At 40.5% G+C, this 22,064-nt stretch overlaps 1 protein-coding gene across 2 annotated transcripts in view; it reads right to left on the reverse strand.

Moving 5' to 3' along the window:
* Window positions 1-457: 457 nt before the first annotated feature.
* Window positions 458-22,064, reverse strand: part of sipa1l3 (signal-induced proliferation-associated 1 like 3) — a 77,726-nt gene continuing 56,119 nt past the window's right edge. For both annotated transcript variants that reach the window (XM_079621589.1, XM_079621590.1), the window contains 15 exons: window positions 21,830-21,987; window positions 21,088-21,673; window positions 20,105-20,379; window positions 12,958-13,194; window positions 12,676-12,852; window positions 9,831-9,952; window positions 7,895-8,007; window positions 6,665-7,095; window positions 5,333-5,539; window positions 5,049-5,211; window positions 4,766-4,958; window positions 4,233-4,382; window positions 3,240-3,366; window positions 2,985-3,066; window positions 458-1,083 (listed from right to left, as the gene is read on the reverse strand). In XM_079621589.1, coding sequence (XP_079477715.1) covers window positions 937-1,083; window positions 2,985-3,066; window positions 3,240-3,366; window positions 4,233-4,382; window positions 4,766-4,958; window positions 5,049-5,211; window positions 5,333-5,539; window positions 6,665-7,095; window positions 7,895-8,007; window positions 9,831-9,952; window positions 12,676-12,852; window positions 12,958-13,194; window positions 20,105-20,379; window positions 21,088-21,673; window positions 21,830-21,987 — 3,168 coding nt within the window. In that variant the 3' untranslated portion in view covers window positions 458-936. The remainder of the gene's footprint in view (window positions 1,084-2,984; window positions 3,067-3,239; window positions 3,367-4,232; window positions 4,383-4,765; window positions 4,959-5,048; window positions 5,212-5,332; window positions 5,540-6,664; window positions 7,096-7,894; window positions 8,008-9,830; window positions 9,953-12,675; window positions 12,853-12,957; window positions 13,195-20,104; window positions 20,380-21,087; window positions 21,674-21,829; window positions 21,988-22,064) is intronic.

Raw genomic sequence — 22,064 nt, forward strand, 5'->3', positions numbered from 1 at the left:
ATGCCAAAACTATACATAAAAGAGCAAGTGGCACTTCCTGTCACATGACACTGTCGCTTAAAGACTGACCGATGTCCATGCACAGGGGAAACGATCAAAGAACATCACAGTTTTAGTAGCGGTTGCGTTTCCGTCAGAAAGTGGTGATTCTCCGTCTACAGAGCTGTTATTGCAGAGGGCTTTCAGTCACTATGAAGTCTGCGTTGAAGATTTATGGATGATAAATCAGTTGAGATGAGGATGGTTTGTACAATCGCCTCTCCGTCGAGTATAAATATGAATGCAACAGCGTCTAATGTACCTGCACATGAGATTATGTGGTTTATAATTAGACTTTCCCAGAGCACTGTACCTCTTCTCACACTTACAGTACCGTGATTTCTCTCGACATGCTGGGAAAAGGATGTCTCGCGTGGCTCAAGTGTTTATTTTCTGATTTGTTTATTCTCATTTTTTTGGCTGTTGAGCTGACTGTGCAGTAAATAGGCCTCTCAGTTTCACTGGCTCAAGCTTAGTGTCGACTCCTCGAGTACAAAAATAAATCTACAATGAGAAAATAGTTCCGAAAGTAGTTCGATCAGATAAAGAGCTCGCTTGTTTCAAGGTAGGACTCGTGTGTGTGTATGTGTGTGTGTGTGTGTGTGTTTAAAAATATACGTTTGTACTTCTGTACCGGCTTTAATTTAAAGCTTTAAAGTCTCAAGTCATCAGGCAGACCCGCATAAACTCTCGGTTTCCCCCGTCACACTTTCATAAAGCTCACAGGTTTGTGTGTGGGGAGGGCGAGCTGGCAGACTTGCCTTATATGAGGGCGAGCGGGACAGTGGATGAACTGGGCGATAAGAGACTTTGAATTAAATAAGCTAAACATGCCATATTAGGCACAGTACAGGTACGTGAAGATCCCCTCTCATCTTCTCAAAGGAAAGGAAGCACTCATTTCCTCTCAGGCATGGTGGAGGATAAGAGTTTACTGAACTTGCGGAGCTGTTCACTGGCTGAGTGTGATTCCTCCTGCAGACGCTGGTTGTTGTGCCTCAGATTAGCCATCTCTGATAACAACACGGCCTTGTCCAGTTTCTCCTGAGAGGAAGGAACACGAGAAAAGGAGGAGAGAAAGAGAGAAGCATGATTAGAGGATGTCATCAAAAACGGCCAAGTTACTATTTTTTTTCAGCGCGGGTTTATTTTCTTTCATTTTTAACATTTATTGTTTTATTTAACTTTTACAATTAAAGGGGTCATGAATTGAGAAAATCATTTTCTAAGAAAGGTCATTATACTATAAAAACATCCTGTACGTTTCAGACCTCATTTGTCCAAAAACGGTCTTTATCAAAACTAAGCTCTGAAAACGTTATGACGTAATCGTGCGACGATTTGATCTGCAAAATCAGATCAACGCCCACTTCTACATCATCACATCTTTGGCCCCTAAACTGGATCACTGGACTCAAAATAAATGACCTTGCAAAGGATCCGAATGTTAGGAAAGTGCTCATTTATTTTCAACTATGTGAATGTCTCAGGGCATTTTTAGTTTGTACGGAACATCTCACTCTGTATTCTTTGGTAAATCAGTCGCAATTTCGGCAGAGGCTTTGCAAACTGAATTTTATTACAAAATATGAACCCAATAGTAATGGCACAATATGCAAGTAACCTGGTTAATTCTTAAACCTGTTCTGCGATCAGTGATTTCTGATATGTAATGATTGACATACAGTCAGACGTTCCTCTTTTATTGCTGTTTATGCGTCAGTAAATCAAGCCAGTGACTAAACACTCAACCTCATATTGTTTCTCTTACTAGCATGAAAATAATCTGTTATTTAAAATATGATTCAATCATATACAGAAAGCGAAAAAAAAAAAGAAAAGAAGAAGAACGCTCCCTTTATAATCGCTAGCGCTGCCAATCACACAGCAAGGTGATCAGAGTCCATTATAATCAATGACGCTGTCTACACTGCACAATGAATCTCTTATTCACATCGTGTTTGCACTGCTAGTTATGATGAAAGCATTCGTGAAAGTGCAGGAATCGAGTTGCGGAGATGCTCATCGCTGCAACCTTTCATGCAACGGGAGTAGATCTCAATTTAATGCTGTAATCGACGGTTTCACGATTAGTTCATCTCGACAGCTGTAATAGTAGAAACGTAGTAAGAGATTTCGAGAGAGTTTCACATGTAATACTTGCAGGATGTTAGCCAATCACAGCAGTGGGCGTTTACACGTCTCACAGCAGCAGACACGCCCCTTCCAACGGAGCGCTCAAATCAGAGGGCTAAAATCAGGGTAGAAAATGGCCTTTTATTTCTAAATTATGACAATTTTTTTATGTAAAAAATCATACTAACATTATAAGTGCACCTCAGGAAACGTTATAAAAAATGCAGTTCATGACCCCTTTAACTGTCCAGGGTGAAGTACAGATGTGCACAGGTAATCAGCTAGTCGAGTACTTTTTTAAGTAAGTAAAACTACACAAATGGATTTTATTTGCATCACGTACTGAATCCTTCACCTAAATCTCGCTTTCAAGAGTGAATGTGTGACGTTGTGTTCAGAGATCCAAGTGTGCCATTTTTTTTAATTCTTTATAGTTCTTAAACCTTTATAGGTCTTAAAACTCGGAAACTAGTATAAGCAACTCTTACTAACCCTAACCCTGAAGTCAACAGGTTTTTTTTAATGGATTTTTGGTTAAATGCTTGAAATAAAGCCTGTGGTTCACACAATATATTTTCATGTTTTATTCTACAACATAAAATACATCAGCAAAACCCCAGTGCAATCTTGAAAGTTTTTACGTGTCTTTAAAAAGGCGGTTGCTAAGAAGTGGCTAAATGGGACTACAGCAGAGGTTGTCTGGGAAATTAAACATCCTCACGATGAAACCGGAAACTCCACTGACTAATCCGCGTTCAGAGTCATTGTGTTTACACAATGGCTGGTCAGATCCCGCCGATGTAACTCACTTTTTCCAGATCCGTGTTCAGCTGTTTCAACATGACTTCCAGATGATACAGACGCCCAGACAGGTCATTAGGAACCTCTTCACTGCAACACACAAATTAAAAACAAGTTAAAACAAGTATCCTAGCATTTCAATTCTTATTTGAATACCCATCCAAAACTTTATGGAGAATTGCAGAGCCAATGTTGTCCCCTTGGTATAAATACAAGCCCTAAAGTGCATCTACTCAGAGAAAGAGCGAGTGTAGATCCAGTACCTGCTGAAAGTAGGAGTGGTGCGGGGAGTCTGTGGCGTGTGGAAAGGCACCGGACTGATGACGGGTCTCAGCTCATTGCTGCCCGCGTGAGACTCAGACAATGAGAATAAAGAAACCGCTCTTTGCACTGTAAAAAAATAATATATGCAGTCATAATTAATCATTAAGATCACCAGTGTGATGAATGAGTCTTTAATACATTTCCGACTATATGGGAATCTTGCAGACACAAAACAAACTCAAAGGTAAAGTATGTAAACCACAGAGAGCCATGCATTTACACTCTTCTGTGGATTCATCCTACAAATTACATCACCTTTATATGGAAGTCCATTTCCACCACATAAGGAAAAAATCATGCTTTGGTAATTCATAGTTATTATTAGGTTGAAATTATGGAATAAAGTGTCAAAAATCTGAGAGGAAAAAAACTACATTATGACAAAAAGTGAAACTAGAGAAGAACAAAAAATGACATAAGTAGTCATAATTATGAGGGAAAAAAGTCAAATATATGAGTTGTAATTATGAGATTTAAAAAAACAAATTACAACAGTGGAAATTATTAAATAAGACATAATTAAGAGTCATAATTATGAGATAAAAGTCAAAATGACGACAGTCGTAATTATAAGATAAACTAAATTATGACAGTTATTATGAAATAATAATATATAATTATGAGATAGGAAAAAAATTAAATAATGACAATGACATTGAAATTATGAAATAAGTCGTCAATTATTAGATAAAGTCAAAATGATCACAGTTATTATGAGATAAAAAGTCAAAATGATCACAGTTATTATAAGATAAAAAGTCAAAAATTACAAAAACCTGAAATTAAATGTTATAAAATCTCATCTCATGATTGAGATATTTTTTAAAATAAAAATAATCATGACTTTTTACAAAAACATGATTTGTTTTCTTATGTGGTGGAAATTGGCTTCCATACCTTCAAGCATCTTAGTTTGATGTAGAAACTCATACCTTCATATGCTTTGGCTGCATTGACGAGGCTGGACCACTCCAGTCCACAGGCAGTGTCAGGAAGAGGCATGAGTCCAGGGTCCAGTCTTCTGAGAGGAGGAACCTTATCCCTCACCTCAGTCAATGACAACTCTGATGCAGACAACGGCACTGGAGGAACAACAAACGGACAGTTTATCCCAATGCTAGTAGCAGATAACAGATGCCAACTGACTATAGGTGCATGCACTATTCTATGACATTTTAAAGTATAAATAGTGCAAGTAGTGTGTTCACACGGAAAATTGCACTTTAAATATCTGGATAATGCACTAAATTAACGGAAAATAACAGAGTGGAATATTGGACATGTCATGCACTCAACTGTCACAACTTTAATTACATAACGGAGGGGGAAGGGCATAAGACTCCGATGTTGAATGACAAAATAACCTTATAAAATTCATACACTACACAGATGAGTACATACAGTAAGTACATAGTGTATAGTGCGTCATTTGGGATGCAACTTATGATTAGCAAATGACACCCACCTTTCTTACTGGGAACGAGGGCTCCAAGGTTGTTGTTGTGAACGTGGCGACGAGTAGGCAGCGTGCAGGTGAAGAGAAGGTCACTGGGCGGCACTTGTCCTTCAAAAAGAGGCGTGCTTGCATAACTGGAATCTCTCCGTCCACTGCACAGACTCTCATCTGAGAAAGTACGTTGCAGGGTCCGATGAGGAGACTGCAGAGGAGAAAGAACACACAATGCTCAAATCATTGTTGCGTTTACAAGCAGAGTTTTGTAGCCTTTTCAGTGTTTGTGTGTGCTCACCGCATCCCGTGATGGTGTATCCGCAGGGTTGTCCATAATGATGAGCTTTTTCAAGTCGTCTTCAATGGTGCTCTTGTGAGATCTGCGTGGTGAGCGCAGGTCCCTCAGAGAGGCACGTAACCGAGGCTGTCCGAACACGTTCTTACTGTTCATATCCACCTGCCTGAAAGCACACAATAACAGGGACATTGCAATATGCACAATTGAGTGACATTGCAATATGTGATGCATCCATTTCATAACCCAACACAAATATGAAAATGCGTTTTTATAAACGTATGTACTTGTTGCTGTTGCTGTCAGTGGAGGTGGTGCTTGTTGCTGTGATGGTCTCCTCCTGTTGCCATGCACTCTTGCTTTTACTAAATGACTTGGGGGCGGAGCTTGACAGCTGGGCGGATCCTGGCGAGGGTGTGACTGTTGAAGATCTGAAAGGCCGGGGTTTATCGGCCGCAGCAGGGGTCTTAAACCCTTGAGGGGTATAGCAGGCCCTAAATACACACAATTCAGATGTTTGGGGTCATTAAGATTTCTCTTCTGCTCACCAAGGCTGCATTTATTTGATCAAAAATACATTTAAAACCGTAATCTTGTGAAATATTATTACAATTTAAAATAACGGTTTCTTATTTATTTCAAATTACTCCTGTGATCAAAGCTGAATTTTCAGCATCATTACTCAAGTCATCAGTGTCACATGATCTTTCAAAAAACATTCTTGTATGATGATTTGCTGCTAAGGAAACATTTCTTAATATCAATGTTGAAAACAGTTGTGCAGCTTAATAGGTTTATAGAAACTAATACTTTATTTTTATTTTGTTAGGATTCTTTGACAAATAGAATGTTGAAAAGAACAGCATTTTTTAACTATGCAAGAGTGCTAAGAGTGCTCTGATTGGCCAGCTGACCAGTGCGTTGTGATTGCGTGTCGGAAATGTAACACCCCTTACCATAAGCCCAAGCTTCAGCTTCCAAGGCTTTAAGCCATTTTAAACACAAAGTTTTTAATAACATCGTCAGTTCGAGCCGAGTCGGATTTTGAAAATGTGGATGATCGATCTGATTGGCCTATTGATCAAAAACCAACTTTGCAAGCATGACTTGAGCAGAATGTTTCCTAGCTGTAAAATGCACTGTGCACAAACAAACTTAGGTTGCACTGCTCAAGAACAACTTCATAAATAAATCTTTGCCTCTGATTCCTAATTTTATGAATTTTCGGAAGGCCAAACAAAGGAGTTTTGCTTTTGCATCCAAAACACAGCGTCTCTACGACACGATGACAACACTACAAGTCATTGAAGCCTCTTCTTCTTCTCTTGTATGCCTTTGGATGGCCATTATGCTAATATTTCACATTGTTTGAGGAAGTTATATCTCGACTTGATCGAGGTGTTTTAGGCGGGTCTGGATCAGTGTTCTCTGTTAGATAGAATAAATCCCTTTGTGTGAGACTGAGCTTTGTAACTTTGCAGATCGTATTCAAGCACAAACAGATACATTACACACTAAAGGAAAACATCAAAAAGCATCATATCATATAACCCCTTTAATTTTTTGAATGACTCAAACTTTTAAATAATGGTCTTTACATTTCAGAATAAACACAATACCTTGCTTTGAGGTTGTCAGCATTGGCCGATCCCGGAGGGGGGAATGTGCGTGTGCGGTAGTTCTTGCTTTGACTGGCTGATGCAGCGATGACGGGTGACGACTCCCTGCGCCGCCCCTCTCCGGCTCCTGACAGATCCTGCAGGCCGCTGTAGGTAGCGGAGCCATGCAGGGGTTTGTGGGGCGTTCCTGCAAGACTGCGGCTAGGTTTGGCTCCTTTAGTGTTGGGACTTGGTGTGTAGAGAGATGCATCGATGCCACTGTCACTGGACCCTCCCTTGCCCATTAGGTCCGGGTCGGGGTCTGAGGGGTCAATCAGGACACCGGACACCCCACCTCCCATCCCGTCAAACCAGCGCTCATCGCTGTGACTGCTGGAAGCATTGCTGGAGAGTGTGTTACTGCTGGAGTGACTGGAATAGTGTGCCTCACCCTGAGAGAGAGCCGAGAGATTATTACATGAGAGACAAATCAAATCAAATTTTATTTATAAAGCACATTTGAAATCACCCTTGGTTAGCCAAAGTTACGGTAGATTAAAAGCACAAGAGAAAAAATTTGTTTTTAGCAAGGATTTAAATGTTTTAACATGTAGTGGTAGGTTGTTCCACAGCTTAGGGCCGACCACTGCGAAAGCTTGATCATTCCTGCATTGTAAGCGAGATTGTGGGACAGACAAGAGATGTAGATCTCTTGATCTAAGTGATCTGGATGGATTGTGAGTGACAATTAAAGGAACACGCCACCATTTTTTGAAATTGGGGTTAATCACCATCTCCCCTACATTTAGATAGGTGGGCAATATCTCTGCGCCCAAGTAGCAGTGCTTCGACCGCGCTTCACCCCAATATAGTTCCAAGTCAATATCTGCCTAGGAAATCGCCTAGTCTTAATCTGCATTGCTATTTGTACTCGTTGTGAATACGCAGACCACAATAATTAATTTTTTTATTTTATTTTTTTATTACTTTTACTCACAACATGCTATCCGGCAACAAAGGATTTCATTCATTATGCTAAGCTAAGCTAGCGGCTGCGCTGCCAGACTAAGACAACTCATGCACTGAGACAAAAATGCGTTTGCCCACCTATCTAAATGTAGGGGAGACGGTGAATAACCCCCATTTAAAAAAAACAGTGGCATGTTCCTTTAAGTCAGAAAGGTATTTGGGGGCTTGGTTGCTAAATGAAACTGCTTCCTTGTTATCATGATGATGAGGACGACTGCTCACCTTAGAGTGCCGGTTTGGAGAGTCTTTCCCTGCAATGTCCTGTCGGGTCTGTCTTCTCTGAGCGGAGGCGACTGACACACCTCGTGATGATGCAGGAACATGCCACATGGGCTCTGTCCAACACACAAACACAAACAGGTGAGGCCCAGTTCACTCTGACAGAATCAGTCACGCATTGAAAATTAATACCCGGGTGGCAGTGTGAACGCCCCCTTAAGGGTGTTTGCCACTCTTTATTGTGCTTGATAATTAGATGTTTGTTGCGTTTCGTTCAGGCCCTGTTTACACCTGGTATTAAGATGGGTTTTGGTCAACTGGATCACAATTTCGGACCAATTTCGAGCAATCCAGAGAAAGTTAAAAACGCATTGGGATGTCCTTCAAAAAAGAGTAGGGGTATGACCCCGGCATCCAGGCCAAATTTGCCTTTTGGCCTTTGTCCATCATGGCCTCCTAATCATCCCCATATACTTCATCACTGTCTCCTCTCCACCAGTAAGCTGGTGTTCTGGCGCAATATGGCTGCCGTTGCATCATCCAGGTGATGCTGCACATTGGTGGTGGTTGAGGAGATTCCCCCCTCCATGTGAAGTGTTTTGAGTACCCAGAAAAGCGCTATATAAATGTAACAAATTATTAAATACTTATTTTATATATTTTTCTTGATGGCAATAAAATATTAATATTACATGAAATAAGTCAACTTAAATGTTATAAAAAGTTGACCAGTCAACTAAAAGAAATTGAAGTGCTCATCCTTTTAATGACCACAGAGAGTCAGGACCCGAATGACGGTGCTCATGAGCCGCGTTTCCACCGCGGGAACTTTCCCCAGGAACTAGGAACTTTGGGGTGGTACTCGGTGTGTTTACACCGCAGGAACCAGGGTCTAAATGAAGTTCCGGGTAAATATTTTCCCCTCCGAAAGTCCCTGCTCGCGAGGTAGTACTTTTTCAAAGTTCAGGAACTTTCGGGGGTGGGACTTATGCGCTGAACATGCTGATTGGTTGTGTTCACTCCGCATTTTGACTGGAGGACTCCACGCAGCATTCTATTTTAACCAGCATTTTTAAAAATCTATTGCGGTTCGTGGCTTCATGCATTAGTTGTCTGTCTGCAAATATGGAATTTAATAAAAATAAAATAAAATAAAAAATAGCTGGAACGATGACGAGGTTCAGGCTTTATTAAGCGTATTTGTGTAACAGGAAATGTTCTGCGCGTTCGTCCCACCCGTCTTACATTCAATGTCCGCAATACATCACAAATACAACTACAGCACAGTTTGAATCTCCTCCATACTTATTATAAATTTGGCGCTCAAAACTGTTTACTGTGCGTCGCAGACTGGGAGGAGCAGTCGCGCGCAGTTTATAATCTTCCCGGTACTTTGGACCGCGGTGTAAACGCAGAAAGCAACCGGTCTGGGGCAAAAAAAGTTCCTGGGACAAATTGTTCCAGGTAATTTCGGTGGAAACGCGGCTTTTGACAGTATAGTGTCCCCGTCACAACACTGGGGCGTTAGGACCCAGACAGACCAAAGGGTGAGCGCCCCCTGCTGGCCTCACTCACACCTCTTCCAGCAGAAACCTGGTTTTCTCAGGAGGTCTCCCATGCAGGTACTAACCAGGCTCAGCCCTGCTTAGCTTCAGTGGGACACCTTGGGATTCCTACACGGTGATATGGCTGCTGGCTATAATAGTTGAAGGTTTAGTTAAAAATAACTTTAATCAGAGTCAATCCATCACTCTGCTAACACCTGAATATCAGCATACTTCTCACAGCCTCTGATCACAATAATAAAGAAGCCTTTATTCTGAGTTTATCCAGCAGATGGCAGAGTTCACACAGTGACGGGGCGGTACACACAAAACATTTACAGCAGTTTTTGTTTAAGGACTGGAGCTCTATAAATGTCTTTGTTGTGTTTGTTTACCTGATTTGTTGCGTTCCATCGTGCTTTCTTGGCTAGTGAAACCAGATGATGATTCTCCACTGGAGCCGTCAGCAGAAACATGTGGGTCAAATGGCTGGAGAGACCGCTGGACTGACCCAAACCTACACACACACACAACAAATATTACTAAATATATTCTTATTTGGCTTACTTGAGCATGTTAACCAGTTCAGGTTGGCTGACATGTCATGGGAGAGCAGGGTTTTGGAGAAAGGACATGTGGTGGAATTAGCAAAACTAATTGAAATAATGTTTGCAGAGAACAAGGGACGTGACTTTAGTCATCAGACTTTATTGGATTGTGGAAAGGGTTTGTATGATGGGTGGAGGAGAGTTTGGTCATATCAGCCGAAAAAGAAAGCGGTCTAAGAGGCAGATAAAGATATTACATTTTAAAGTCGCAATGAAACTGAAGTACTGTCAGATTCCTTCTTTCATGACATAAATGAAGTATGCTATGCACAGATGAACTGTTCACAATAAGGATTTAACTTAATTTAACACAAGAATGCAATAACATGCATTCAGAAAACAGACAGGATTAATATTTATTTCAAGCTGACTTTAAAAAAAGATAATGAAGACAAACATTTTATTTGGTAGTCTATAACACGCACCAATGACTAAAGCACATTATGTGCATTAAGGAACCAAACAGGGTCAATTTTGACACCGCACCACTAAGTTTGCATCATACACATGCCACATTCAATCCCGAGTCTGTTGCAACCCAAGTGTTCTGTCACTTGTCACCCTGTGGGTTTGAGTGATGTATGGCTGGATCTGATGGGACTATTAATAGCACTCATTAGCACATCTCGCTGAATCACCACCATAAACACAGTCAGTGTGAAATGTTTAACAGACTCACAGTTCCCCAATATCTCTATAATTCTCTAACACACTTTAAACTGCTGACGTGACCAGGCAAACTTTAGAAAAAAACACTTAAAAGTCTACGTGAGCTAAAAGTTGCAACCAACTTTAAATTATTATTGTGACGTATTTTCAAGTGAAAATAAATGTTGCATATGAGCGGCTTCACTGATGGTTAGAAGGGATTGGTGAAGCATGATCTGCCCCAGGCCGTCAAACTGACATCATCAGAGAAAGAACACCATTTCAGGATGGACATTTTCAGATTTTGACCAAAGATTAGAATTTTTATTTATTTCTGTGGGTATCTTAGACAGATAAGTTGTTCACCACAAGACTAGTAATTGCACTAACAAAGTAAAAAAATATATATTTTTGATTTCATGCAAACTTTAAAATATGGGTCAAAAACACAATCAGCAGAATTATCCTCCTCATTAAGCTCTTTGTAAACTCTATAAATATTTAAGGTTTGTCATGGGAATGGTGTTTGGAAGGGACAAGCTCTAATTAGATACATAACAACCAGGATATGCTAATCAATGACACACTTTTTATAATTACATTAAATATGAATGCATGTGAACACTGAAAAGGGGGAAAAATAAGAAAGAAGTCGACATGATTTTGTTGTTCTCTCTCTGTGAACAATTCAGTGTATGTTAACTCGCATTCAAAAAAGAAACGTTCACAACAAGTTCCTCTGGTTGAACAGGGTAGCCAACCATCAAGCACATAATAGAGCGCCATGACTGTCTATACATGCCATGATCTCGGTTTTAAACATGTATACAATCATACACAAACACACAATAGCACTGTAGGTCTAGCTGATACATGCCTCAACCACAGCCTCTCATAAACCATCAGACACACCCACCGATGACGTTAAACAGCGCCTGAAGATGTTCATTTCTACCCTCACTAACAGTTATAGCATTCTGTTGTATCAGTTTCCAATAGTGCTGGGCAAAATAATGAATATTTAGACACTTCAGATATATTAATAATGTCTCTGACAGCAAACATGCTATAGAGTTGGGTTAACTTCATTAGATAAGTTCTTTTGAATTGAGACCAAACTGTTAGTAGTCGTTCACACAGAATAAGTTTTGGCATTCCACTTGTTTTTCTATGTAAACATGCTAGATCGACGTGTTTGAACATTGCATTAAAATTCATGTCTATCATCAAGCATACATGATGGGGTATAAAACGTTTTGAGATCGTCCACTTTCAATGTAATTTCAGGTTAAATCAATTTTATCAATCCATTCATTTAATCAGGTGTCTTGTACAATTATCTTGTCATTATCACAAAATAAAACCTTTCAAAATGAACACCCTGACAGGCGATAATAACTGGCTGAGTTTATGTTATCCCTATATGGACAAAATGCTTGGAAACATCAGCACAAATTTCCAATGAATGCCATATCTATGAATTTTAGATATGCCATTCTTTGGGAACTTAAAGGGATAGTTCACTTTAAAATGAAAATTCTGCCATCATTTACTCACCCTCAAGTTGTTTCAAACCTGTATTAATTTCTTTCTTCTGCTGTACACAAAGGAAGATATTTTGAAAAATGTCAGTAACCAAACAGTTACCAGGTCGCATTGACTTCCATAGTAGGAAAAAAATAATACTATGGAAGTCCTGGTAAGACCTGGTAACTGTTTTGTTACTGACATTTTTCAAAGTATCTTCCTTTGTGTTCAGCAGAAGAAAGAAATTCATACAGGTTTGAAACAACTTGAGGGTGAGTAAATGATGACAGAATTTTCATTTTAAAGTGAACTATCCCTTTAATAAATTCTCTGTGAAATCCTCATATTCTGAACTAAAATAACAGACAATAGACAGCACAGGCACGGGAAAGTATGGCAATGTACTGATGCCACATGCTTCAAAAAACAAACCAAAAGAAACATGAGCAGCACTGACCCGTCTCGGGAGGGTTTATAGCGGATGAAGGGTCCGCTGAGTCCCGGCACTCCCAGTGCAGTAGAGTTAAACACAGAGGCTGGACTGGAGAAACTAGCCAAAGGGTTTCTGTACGCCATCCCTCTGTCCCCGCCAAGAGGAGACACACTGTAATGGTTCTCTGGGTAACTGACAGGCCTGTGGGAGGAGACGGAAATAGCTAGTGAGAAGAAAAACAAAGCCAAAATATGTGCCCAATAGTTGGTTTTCCTGAGATTTTAACCATATGCCGAAATGTCTCGCCTTTTAGCAGAGATGTGTTGGGGCTCTCTGTATGGAATGGGGACCAGAGCTTTGTGGGCACGGCTGGGGACTGGTGGGGGTCCGCTGGGGGTCCAGCGCTGGGCAGAGGTGTGTGTACCCGGGGGACTGTCCCAACGCCATACCGGGGTCCGCTGCCCCCCACGATACCCTGCAGCCACCGGCTCCGCTTCTCCCTTCTGCTCCATCATCTTCATCTCGTACTCCTCCGTACAGCCCCTACAAACATTACATAAACCATTCAAATTTAAATATGCAAATAACTTCAGTACTCCAAAATCGTTCATCCGTTCATAACTCAACATATATATTAATACTAATTATATTTATTTGATATAACTATACTGTAATTTCTATAAATATACTGTTTAATTTATACACGATTGTCCAAAAGTTTGAGGACAGCTATATTTATTTTTTCCAGTAAGAGTCCCTTCTTTAAAATGCTCACCAAGATTAAATTAATAAAAAAATGGTAATATCATTAAATATTATGAAAATTTTAAATTATTGTTTTGTAATTTATTCCTGTGATGCAAAGTTGAGTTTTCAGCATAATGACTCCAGCCTTCAGTGTCACATGATCCTTCAGAAATGATTCTAATATGCTGATTTGCTGTTCAAGAAACATTTATTATTCGAAGTTTATGGTTTATGATTTAGGAATAGAAGAACATTTATTTGAAACATAAATCTTTTGTAATATTATAAACGTCTTTCTGGTCACTTGATAAAATGAATGCACCTTGCTGAATAAAAGTATTATTATAAAAGTATTTCTTAAAATCATACTGACTCCATACTTTCGAACGGTAGTAATTATAAATGCATTATACTCATTAATTTTTTTTTATTAAACTTCTGGGAACAACACATCTACAAACAGCCACCGAAACCGTCTGATTCGGTCACGCCCTCATTTGAAACAATATTTCCATAGAAGTCTATTTTTGCCGTTTTACATTTCAGATAAACCCAACCCTAAGCAACACGTGAATACAAAAACTGTAGTTGGACTTTTATCAAGTCAGTTTCTTCCAGTCTAAATGAGTGGTTATTGGTCAGAATAATCTGCAATGAGGATCCGATTGCTAAGCGCGACTAGGGTGATCATGACCATTTTAAAGCAGATGAAAACTCTTCATCCCGTGTTAAAGGTCAGAGATTTTAAGGGATGGTTGAGCGAATGGTTCTGTAGTAATTTGAGTGTGTGCTTAAGCACATCGGGTCTGGTTTACTGGCAGATTAGTCCTAAATCCCTGTTGACCAGTACAGTAACCTCTACTGAATGCCAAACAGCATGAGGATGAGATGCTCTCATCAGCGCCAGAATCCCTCTGGGTCTCTCTGCTTTCTGATGATGATGAGAAACTGAAACCCACTCTGAACCCCTCACACTGTCAGCACTTTACCACAAGGACTCAAGACAACTGTCCTTTGAGCTTTATCACTCTCATCTACCCTCATTTAGATTGTCAGTACCTTTTCCTGTTTCACAAAAAAAACTTTTTTTTAAGAAATGAATAATTTATTCATCAAGGACGCATTAAATTGATAAAAAGTGACAGCAAAGAGTAAAGCCATTTATAATATGGCCACGTTCACAGCAGCAGAATACAGTTGTCAGTCCTGTTTTTGAGTCCTTAATACGGTTACGTTCACACACACAGTTCAGTTATTTATGGGAGTGACAACCGAGTTATAGCCAAACTCACACCGTAAATTTTCAGGACTCACAACTGCGTTTTCAGAAACCCTGCAATGTGTGAAGCAAGCTGGACAATATATATCGATTGGACTCTTGCCATGTCAAAATGACAAGACTTCAGTTTTATGGACGTCACCATCTTTGATATTACTGTTCACCTGATATTCCAGCCCTTAACCTAGTAGCACATTCTGCTCCCTGACATCTATATTTCATACATCATCTTTATTGTGTGCTGCTACCTATTATCATCCTCCATCCACAGGGAGGGAGAAAAAGACAGTCAAACCGAGAGTCAGAAAGCCCAAAATGAGACAAAAGAAAGCAAGGAGGAGAGGGAGAGAAGGAGGGGGAGAGAAAGCACACCAGGACCCACATGGTTTCTGTCTAATATACCAAAAAAACACTCTTCTGAAGACCACAAGGACATATAAACTAGCCCTGACTGACTACAGACACGCATAGAGAGCGGATGGAGGCTGAATACTAACTATATTGGTAAAACTCATGTTTATTTAAACCTGCCAGCTACCGTACAAAGAGGCCCAAAAGTCTGAGAGCTAATGAAAATACTTCCATTTAACATTTCTTTTGTGTTATTTTCATTTTTCATTAAAAGATATATATTATGAACATAGTGAAATGAGTGAAAATTTACATTAAATTGAACAAAAATGTATTAGTATTTGCTTTTTCCCTTTTGCTTTAATGACAGCAGTAGTTTGTGTAAAAGCTGATGATCTTCTGACTTTCTGTATAAAGATTCACATGATCAATGTCACAAATTTCCTTATTTAATCAGTGACCTAGTATGGAGCCCCACACATGACATGCGGGGAGGGAAAAAAGCAAGATATTGTGTCCACAACTTCAGAATCTGCTCCCACGACTTTATTCACTCCCTCTTTGAAGTTAAATCACGGCCACTATTTAAAGTCGCAATAAAACGGAAATAACAGTGGAAGTATTGGCAGATACGGCACGATAACAAACGTTCTCAGCACGGTTGTCTAACCGTATAACCGCACTTGGTGTAATGTGTGTAGTGACTACGCCACTCAGGATTGGTCACTGGCTATAATTTTCTCTGTAGCTGGCCAATCGCGCTATTTGTTTAAAGTAAACAAGTTAATAATAAAATTAAAAGAAATATCTGATCATCCTCCATAATTTGTTTCTGCCGCATGTCATGTGTGGGGCTCCAAAACATACAAATATTAAAACACATATTGGTAACACTTTATTTTACAGTGTCCCTGTTACATGTACTTACTAGTAATACCAGAAATTAAGCATAATTACATTGAACTAACCCTTAACCAAAACCTAAAGTAAGTATATGTAGGTAATTAATATTACATATTAGTACTACTTAAATGTATAATTACACTGTAACAAGGTCACCTTAAAATAAAGTGTTATTTGTAACATTTAAATAACAAAATGTTACAGAAATATTTAAGATTTGGGTTACACTTTACTACACTACAGTAGTTAACATGAACTAACAATGAAAAATACTTCCAAATCAGTTATTAATCTTAGATAATGTTAATTTCAACATTTACTAATACATTATAAAAACCAAATGTCATATCAAATGTTAATATTTAATGGACCTGAGCTAACATGAACTGACAATGACAATTTTATTAACTAACATTAACAAAGATGAATAAATGCTGTAAAAAATGTAATGCTCATTGTTAATATTAGTTTATGTATTTACTGGCATATAAAGTGTTACCAATATTTCTTATTTTACATCATACCGTTTCTTTGTTCAAAATTAAGACTGCCATCTTTAAAGAAAAAACAACAACAACAAATAAATAAAAAACACACACCATATTTTCAATGTGGTCTCCGACTTTTGGACCCTACTGTACATTATGCTTAACTTAGAGAAAATGACAAATTCTCAGACAATTATCAGCACATGCAGTTTCTTGTTAAAGACACATAATTCTTCAGCACACAATAATGCTTCATAATCAAACAGACTGAAGCCACGGGTGGACAAAGACTAGAAAAACCCCGAGCGTGAAATTACAGCCTCGTGTTGCTACACTGGAGATCTTCCTCCTCAGCACTGAAAGAGTGCTGTCAGCTCCAACACTCCTCTTTTACTGCCATCCATCCATCTACCCATCCAACACCAACACCGTGTCCAAGTATTTTCATTCCTTTGTCATTCACAGCTGTAATATAACTGAGTTCCAGCGTTTCACGTCCATCCTCTCTTTGTCTCCAAGCCCATCACTAACCTCTGCGTGTAGACCAGATTGTTGTATCGGATGTCCGCAGCAGCGCCATGAGGCTCTGACTGACAGCTGAAGTACAAACCAACCCTGACAACCGGGGACACACACACACACACACACAGACTTCTGCTCTCCCCACCCCTCCAATCCGCTCTTTCACTATGATAACAAGAGGAAAGAGAGAGAGGGAGGGAGAAATGGAGGGAGAAAGAGGAGGAGGGGTGTTTCTTTCCTCTGTATGTAACACCCTCCCACTTTGTTTCCCAGCGAGGAGACGCTCAGACATGCCTCAGCATCTACGGTCTAAATATCCTCTCCCTGCATGCTAAACACGCTGTCAGTTCCCTCTCGGTGTCACGCCGAACACATTTCTTAATTAAAACCCCTTATTTCTTTATTTTTAGCCCTTTTTTTCTCATGCAATCTGCTCCCCTGGCTCTCCTTGACAAACAGAGACTGGACCAGTGAGAGGGGAAAAAGAAACAAACAGAGGAGGGAAAGCGAAAGAGATAGAATGACAAAAAGACAAGCATGTTGAAGCATGCAATTAGCACGCTCTTTCGTTCCTCTGCACAGTGTGGGTGGGGGTGTTGGGATGCATGTGTGCGCGAGAGAGAACGTTTCAAATACAGTTTACTTGTGTAATTAACCACAACGGCGAACACATGTCCCTCTAGCATGCAATCAAACACACTGCTGCTGAGTAATTAGTCCCTTACAGGAGCCACTCAGCAGAAAGTTCAGAGACATGTGACGCTAAACTATGCAATATAATACACAATGTGCATTTCAAATGTAAAAAATAAAATAAAAAATACTTTAGATTTTTAAGACCAAAACACAGGGTTTTGAAGTTTTGCATACGTACCTTTTCGATGCAGCAAAACTGAGGCTTCACATAATCACTGTTTTCATTTGTAAACCGTTCCATCCCTCTCTCCTCTCCTCTTCTAACACTCTCTTTCTCTCTGTCCTTCTCTCTCTCTAACACTCCCACTCACTGTTCCCCTGAGAACTGAGGCGTCTGCCAACGTTCTCAAAATCTGGTGAGTGTGTGTGTGTGCGTGTGTGTGTGTGTGTGTGTGCGCGCCTGTTTGTGCACCAGACAAGGAGGAGGTACGAGCGAGAGAAACAAAAGCTTTCCCCCTCTCGTTTGAAGATACGTTATGTTTTTTTGTATCACCGATAAAAACAGTGAACCCTCAGTGCAATCTTTGAGTTGTATCAGAGGGGTTCCAGCTGGAGGGCATCAGCAACAAGCACGAGGCTCGTCATTAATCTTTCCAAAACGAGAATGTGTCTCCAGAGGGGTGCAAAGTGCAAAAAACCAATAACAGCAGCCCAGTCAGAACTGAAATGTGCTGCTTCCCAGATTTTAGGCTTAAAGTTGCTGTTTTCAGTACAGAATGACTTGATGAATTGAGGTTCATACCTTTATCTGTCAGAGAACGTCTATTTTGTTCTGACTGCATTTATACGTGTCTTATTCAAAGAAAAGGATTGCAGGATTTCAGCTGTGCTGCAGTCTAATTGTATATCTGGCATTCTTTAAAACATCCACACAAACAGGCGTAATGAAGGGATTTGATGCTCTCTCTAGATCTCTGGAACATCACAGGCAACGAGACACTGAATGAAGGAAGCAGTCGACAGTCTATATGAGACCGGCTGGAGTCCGACAGTCTTTAATGGTGTTCTCCATTAATGATTTATCAAAGAAGAATGAATTTAATGGAGTCACAAGAGCTATCTAACGCTCTGATAAAAAATTTGGGGTAATGGCTCTTTGCTATCCTCTGCAGGGATATTCAATTAAAGTTCTAAGAGTTCCGACTTGTACATTTTCTTCCCAGCAAATGGCCAAACAATCAAAGCTTAAACGGATTCAGGAGTGAATTTCTAGTATGTAGTATGAAATCAAATAACCCAAATTAGTGCAAGAGCAATTATATGGCATTATGGCTCTCTCATCTGATTTTTAAATGCACCAATTAAAATAGTTTGTCTGGGTATGTACGGGAGCAGGTTGCAAAAAAAAAACACACATATATAAGTCAATAGTTACTGAAGCTTAATTCAGCTTCAAACATGTCGTTTTTAAAATCTTCGTATATGCCACACCAGAATTCCTCAAATCTGGCTGTAGATCCTCAAAGCCTCATCAAACCACCTGTGATTTTCTAGTAAAGCCGGGTTCACACTGTATGATTTATAATAGTTCTTTATGACTGCCATTCAGACTGTACGAACATGATTCTCGCTGTAGGCCATGTCACACTGTGGGATCTCAGTTGTCAATGTCAGACTGTACGACAGTCAAGACGCATTAAAAATGGACACACAAGAAGACTTGTCCAGAGTTTTACATCGTCAATCCGTGACACGTTTAAGTGATGCGAGCTGCATTTACATGCGGGATAGAAATGGTGGCTAGCAAACACACAAACAAAATCTCTAGCGTTAATTTTGATCATGGCTTTTCTTGAAAAGACAACTGGAAAAATGAAGATGATGTGTGTGGAGCAAGTGGTGGTTTGTTGTGGTCTCACTAATTGCATCATCAGCTTCGGCGCTCATATTGATTTTTGATTTGATGGTTGTTGTAGGATAAGTCACACTACAGGACTGTGCGTCAAATCTTCTGACACTGGCAGAATTTTGTAGGAGGTCAAATTTGATAGCAATTGTACTGGCTGTCGGTAAACATGTCAAACTAACGATCGAAGACTTCAGATTTTAGCCTAGGATCAGAGGAATCTTTTAGGATTCATAAAATTTGTATCTGATGGCCAAATCGTGGCTAAAATTGCACAGTGAATCCGGCTTAACTCTGATTTGAGGAACCCTGTGATATACATTGTATATAAATACCAGAACATCATTGGATAAGAACCAACAGTATGAATGTGTAATGTATTGTTCACAACAACTGTCATTCCTCTCTGCCACATCAAAGTGTGTGTATATATATATATACATATATCATGCATGCTGCTTCAGATGTGGCTTCTGTGGTCTAATAAATCATTATATCTTGTGATATTTACCGTTTTGCGAGGTAGTTGACTGACACACAACAGACAGCATTTGATTTCTCAAACAGCACCCACCTACACCATCAAACTCAAAGAATAAGTGCAAATTCCCAAAGGCTCACCTGCGTGCCCCACCCTCTTCATAAGGTGGAATAATGACCACTTTTACAGTGACCGACGTCCGCAGTAAGTCGATCATCTGATCGTGGGAGAGCGTCACCGCTGCAACCTTGCAGATTTCCACCAATCGGCTACCCTGCCGGAGTCCCGCCTGCCAAGCGAAACCGTATTCCTCCACCTCGGACACCGTTCCATCCAAACGCACATGGAAACCAAGCTGGCCTAAACCATTACGTCGCAATGTCATATCAACCGTCTCACAACCTATAGTCAATGCCTGCAAGGGGAAAAAAGAGACTTTAGAGGAGTTTAGAGACTATAAGGATGTGTTCACATTTGTAGTTTGGTCCGCTTAGCGTTCACATTGGCATTTTAACACCGAACCTAAAGGCATTTGGATATATTCACAACCTGATTGGTCGGCTTTTATTAGATATATTTTGCAACGAATCTTACAGAACATCCAAAAACGATGCTGTGTTCTGGGCTAAATGCGTATGCGCAAACTGCATGTGATGGTATTTTGACCAGCTGAGAACTCGTGAAGAGCTTATAAAATGTGTAAAGGAGTCAAAACAGCGTCAGCAATCCCTCCGTCACACACAAATGCAGATCTGCTGCGCGGTTCTCATTAACTGTGATGGGCAATATCACGACTGTCATGAGAAAAAACGGGTATGCTTGAGCATTCTGTCCTTTTTAGGGTCGCATCTTGTGGTTCGTTTAGATGTCTTTGGTCGGTGTTGCATTCATATTTCATACGAACCGCACCAAAGTTTGTTTGGAAGTGGACCGAGATCTTTACAGCGTCTCTGTCCACTTCAGAAGGCAGCGTTCACACTTATTCAAATGAAACGCACTAACAGAGCAATCACACCAGCGTTCGTTTTAATCGAACCAAAATGCCAAGTGTGAACACACCCTAAAAGGCACATCCCATAATGCAAACCAATAACTTAGCCATCTATGCATGTTGTATCAGTACCTTAAGTCTCTGCAGCACCTCTCTGATATCGTGTGCGCTGCCCTCGGGTACCCGTAAGGCCACATGGTCTCCTCTGCCATAGAAAATCTTCAGCGCAAGTCTTTCTGCCGTCCAGCCAATCACATCAGTACAGAAACAGTTAAACACCACCTCTTTGGACGAGCAGTCCGCCAGCACTATATACTCAGTGGAGATGGCAAGAGCACAAGGAAGCTCGGCGCCTCCGCCACTGTAGTCCTGCGCAAGTACGCGCCAAATCAGCGCCCCGACGGCACCCATTTCCGCTGCTTCGCGAGCCCGGACGCGTTCTTTGCGTTTGGAGGCCAGAGAGATGAGATTGTTCAGTTTGCCAGCAGTGTCGAGCGGTGTAGTGGAAACACAGTTCTCCGCCAGGTCCCGCAGATATCCTTGGCGTGTGCGGGTTGCCATGGCGTGAAACTTCTCTGATTTGTGCGCAGCATTCTCTGCATTAATGATCTTGGCCAGCAGAAAAGCCCGAAAGGCAGCGGGGTCACGGAACATGATGCCATTTGAAGGTATCGCCGGACCAAACGGAGGGACGTCCTTCATGCGGGTCACTGCCACACTATAAGAAAAAAAAGAGCAAATGCCATATTTTAACCAATCTCAGCAGAGCTTTCGGTCACTGAACTATATTTTCCATGACATATCTCAAAAATCAGCTACAGGCAAAACATGCAATACTGTGCTTAGCAAGGGTTGCTATGGAAACAAGGCCAACCTGTAGCAGGTGTTGTCAGAGCAAGGGTTGTGCACACGGACAATGACGAACACGTGCTGGAAGTGAGAGCGAATGTTCTGTGGAGTGAACGGATGGGCTCCCGGCTCCTGGAATATAATCGTGACTATATCATTTCCTATGTGCCTCTTCCTCAGGAGCTGTGAAAGAAGTGAAAGGGAGAAATTCAATGCAATAAAAAGCTATGAATTGTGGGTAAATGCTGCCTCGGTGCCAG

Source organism: Phoxinus phoxinus (genome assembly GCF_949152265.1).
Source record: "Phoxinus phoxinus genome assembly, chromosome: 8".
In the NCBI taxonomy this organism is placed as follows: Eukaryota; Metazoa; Chordata; class Actinopteri; order Cypriniformes; family Leuciscidae; genus Phoxinus; species Phoxinus phoxinus.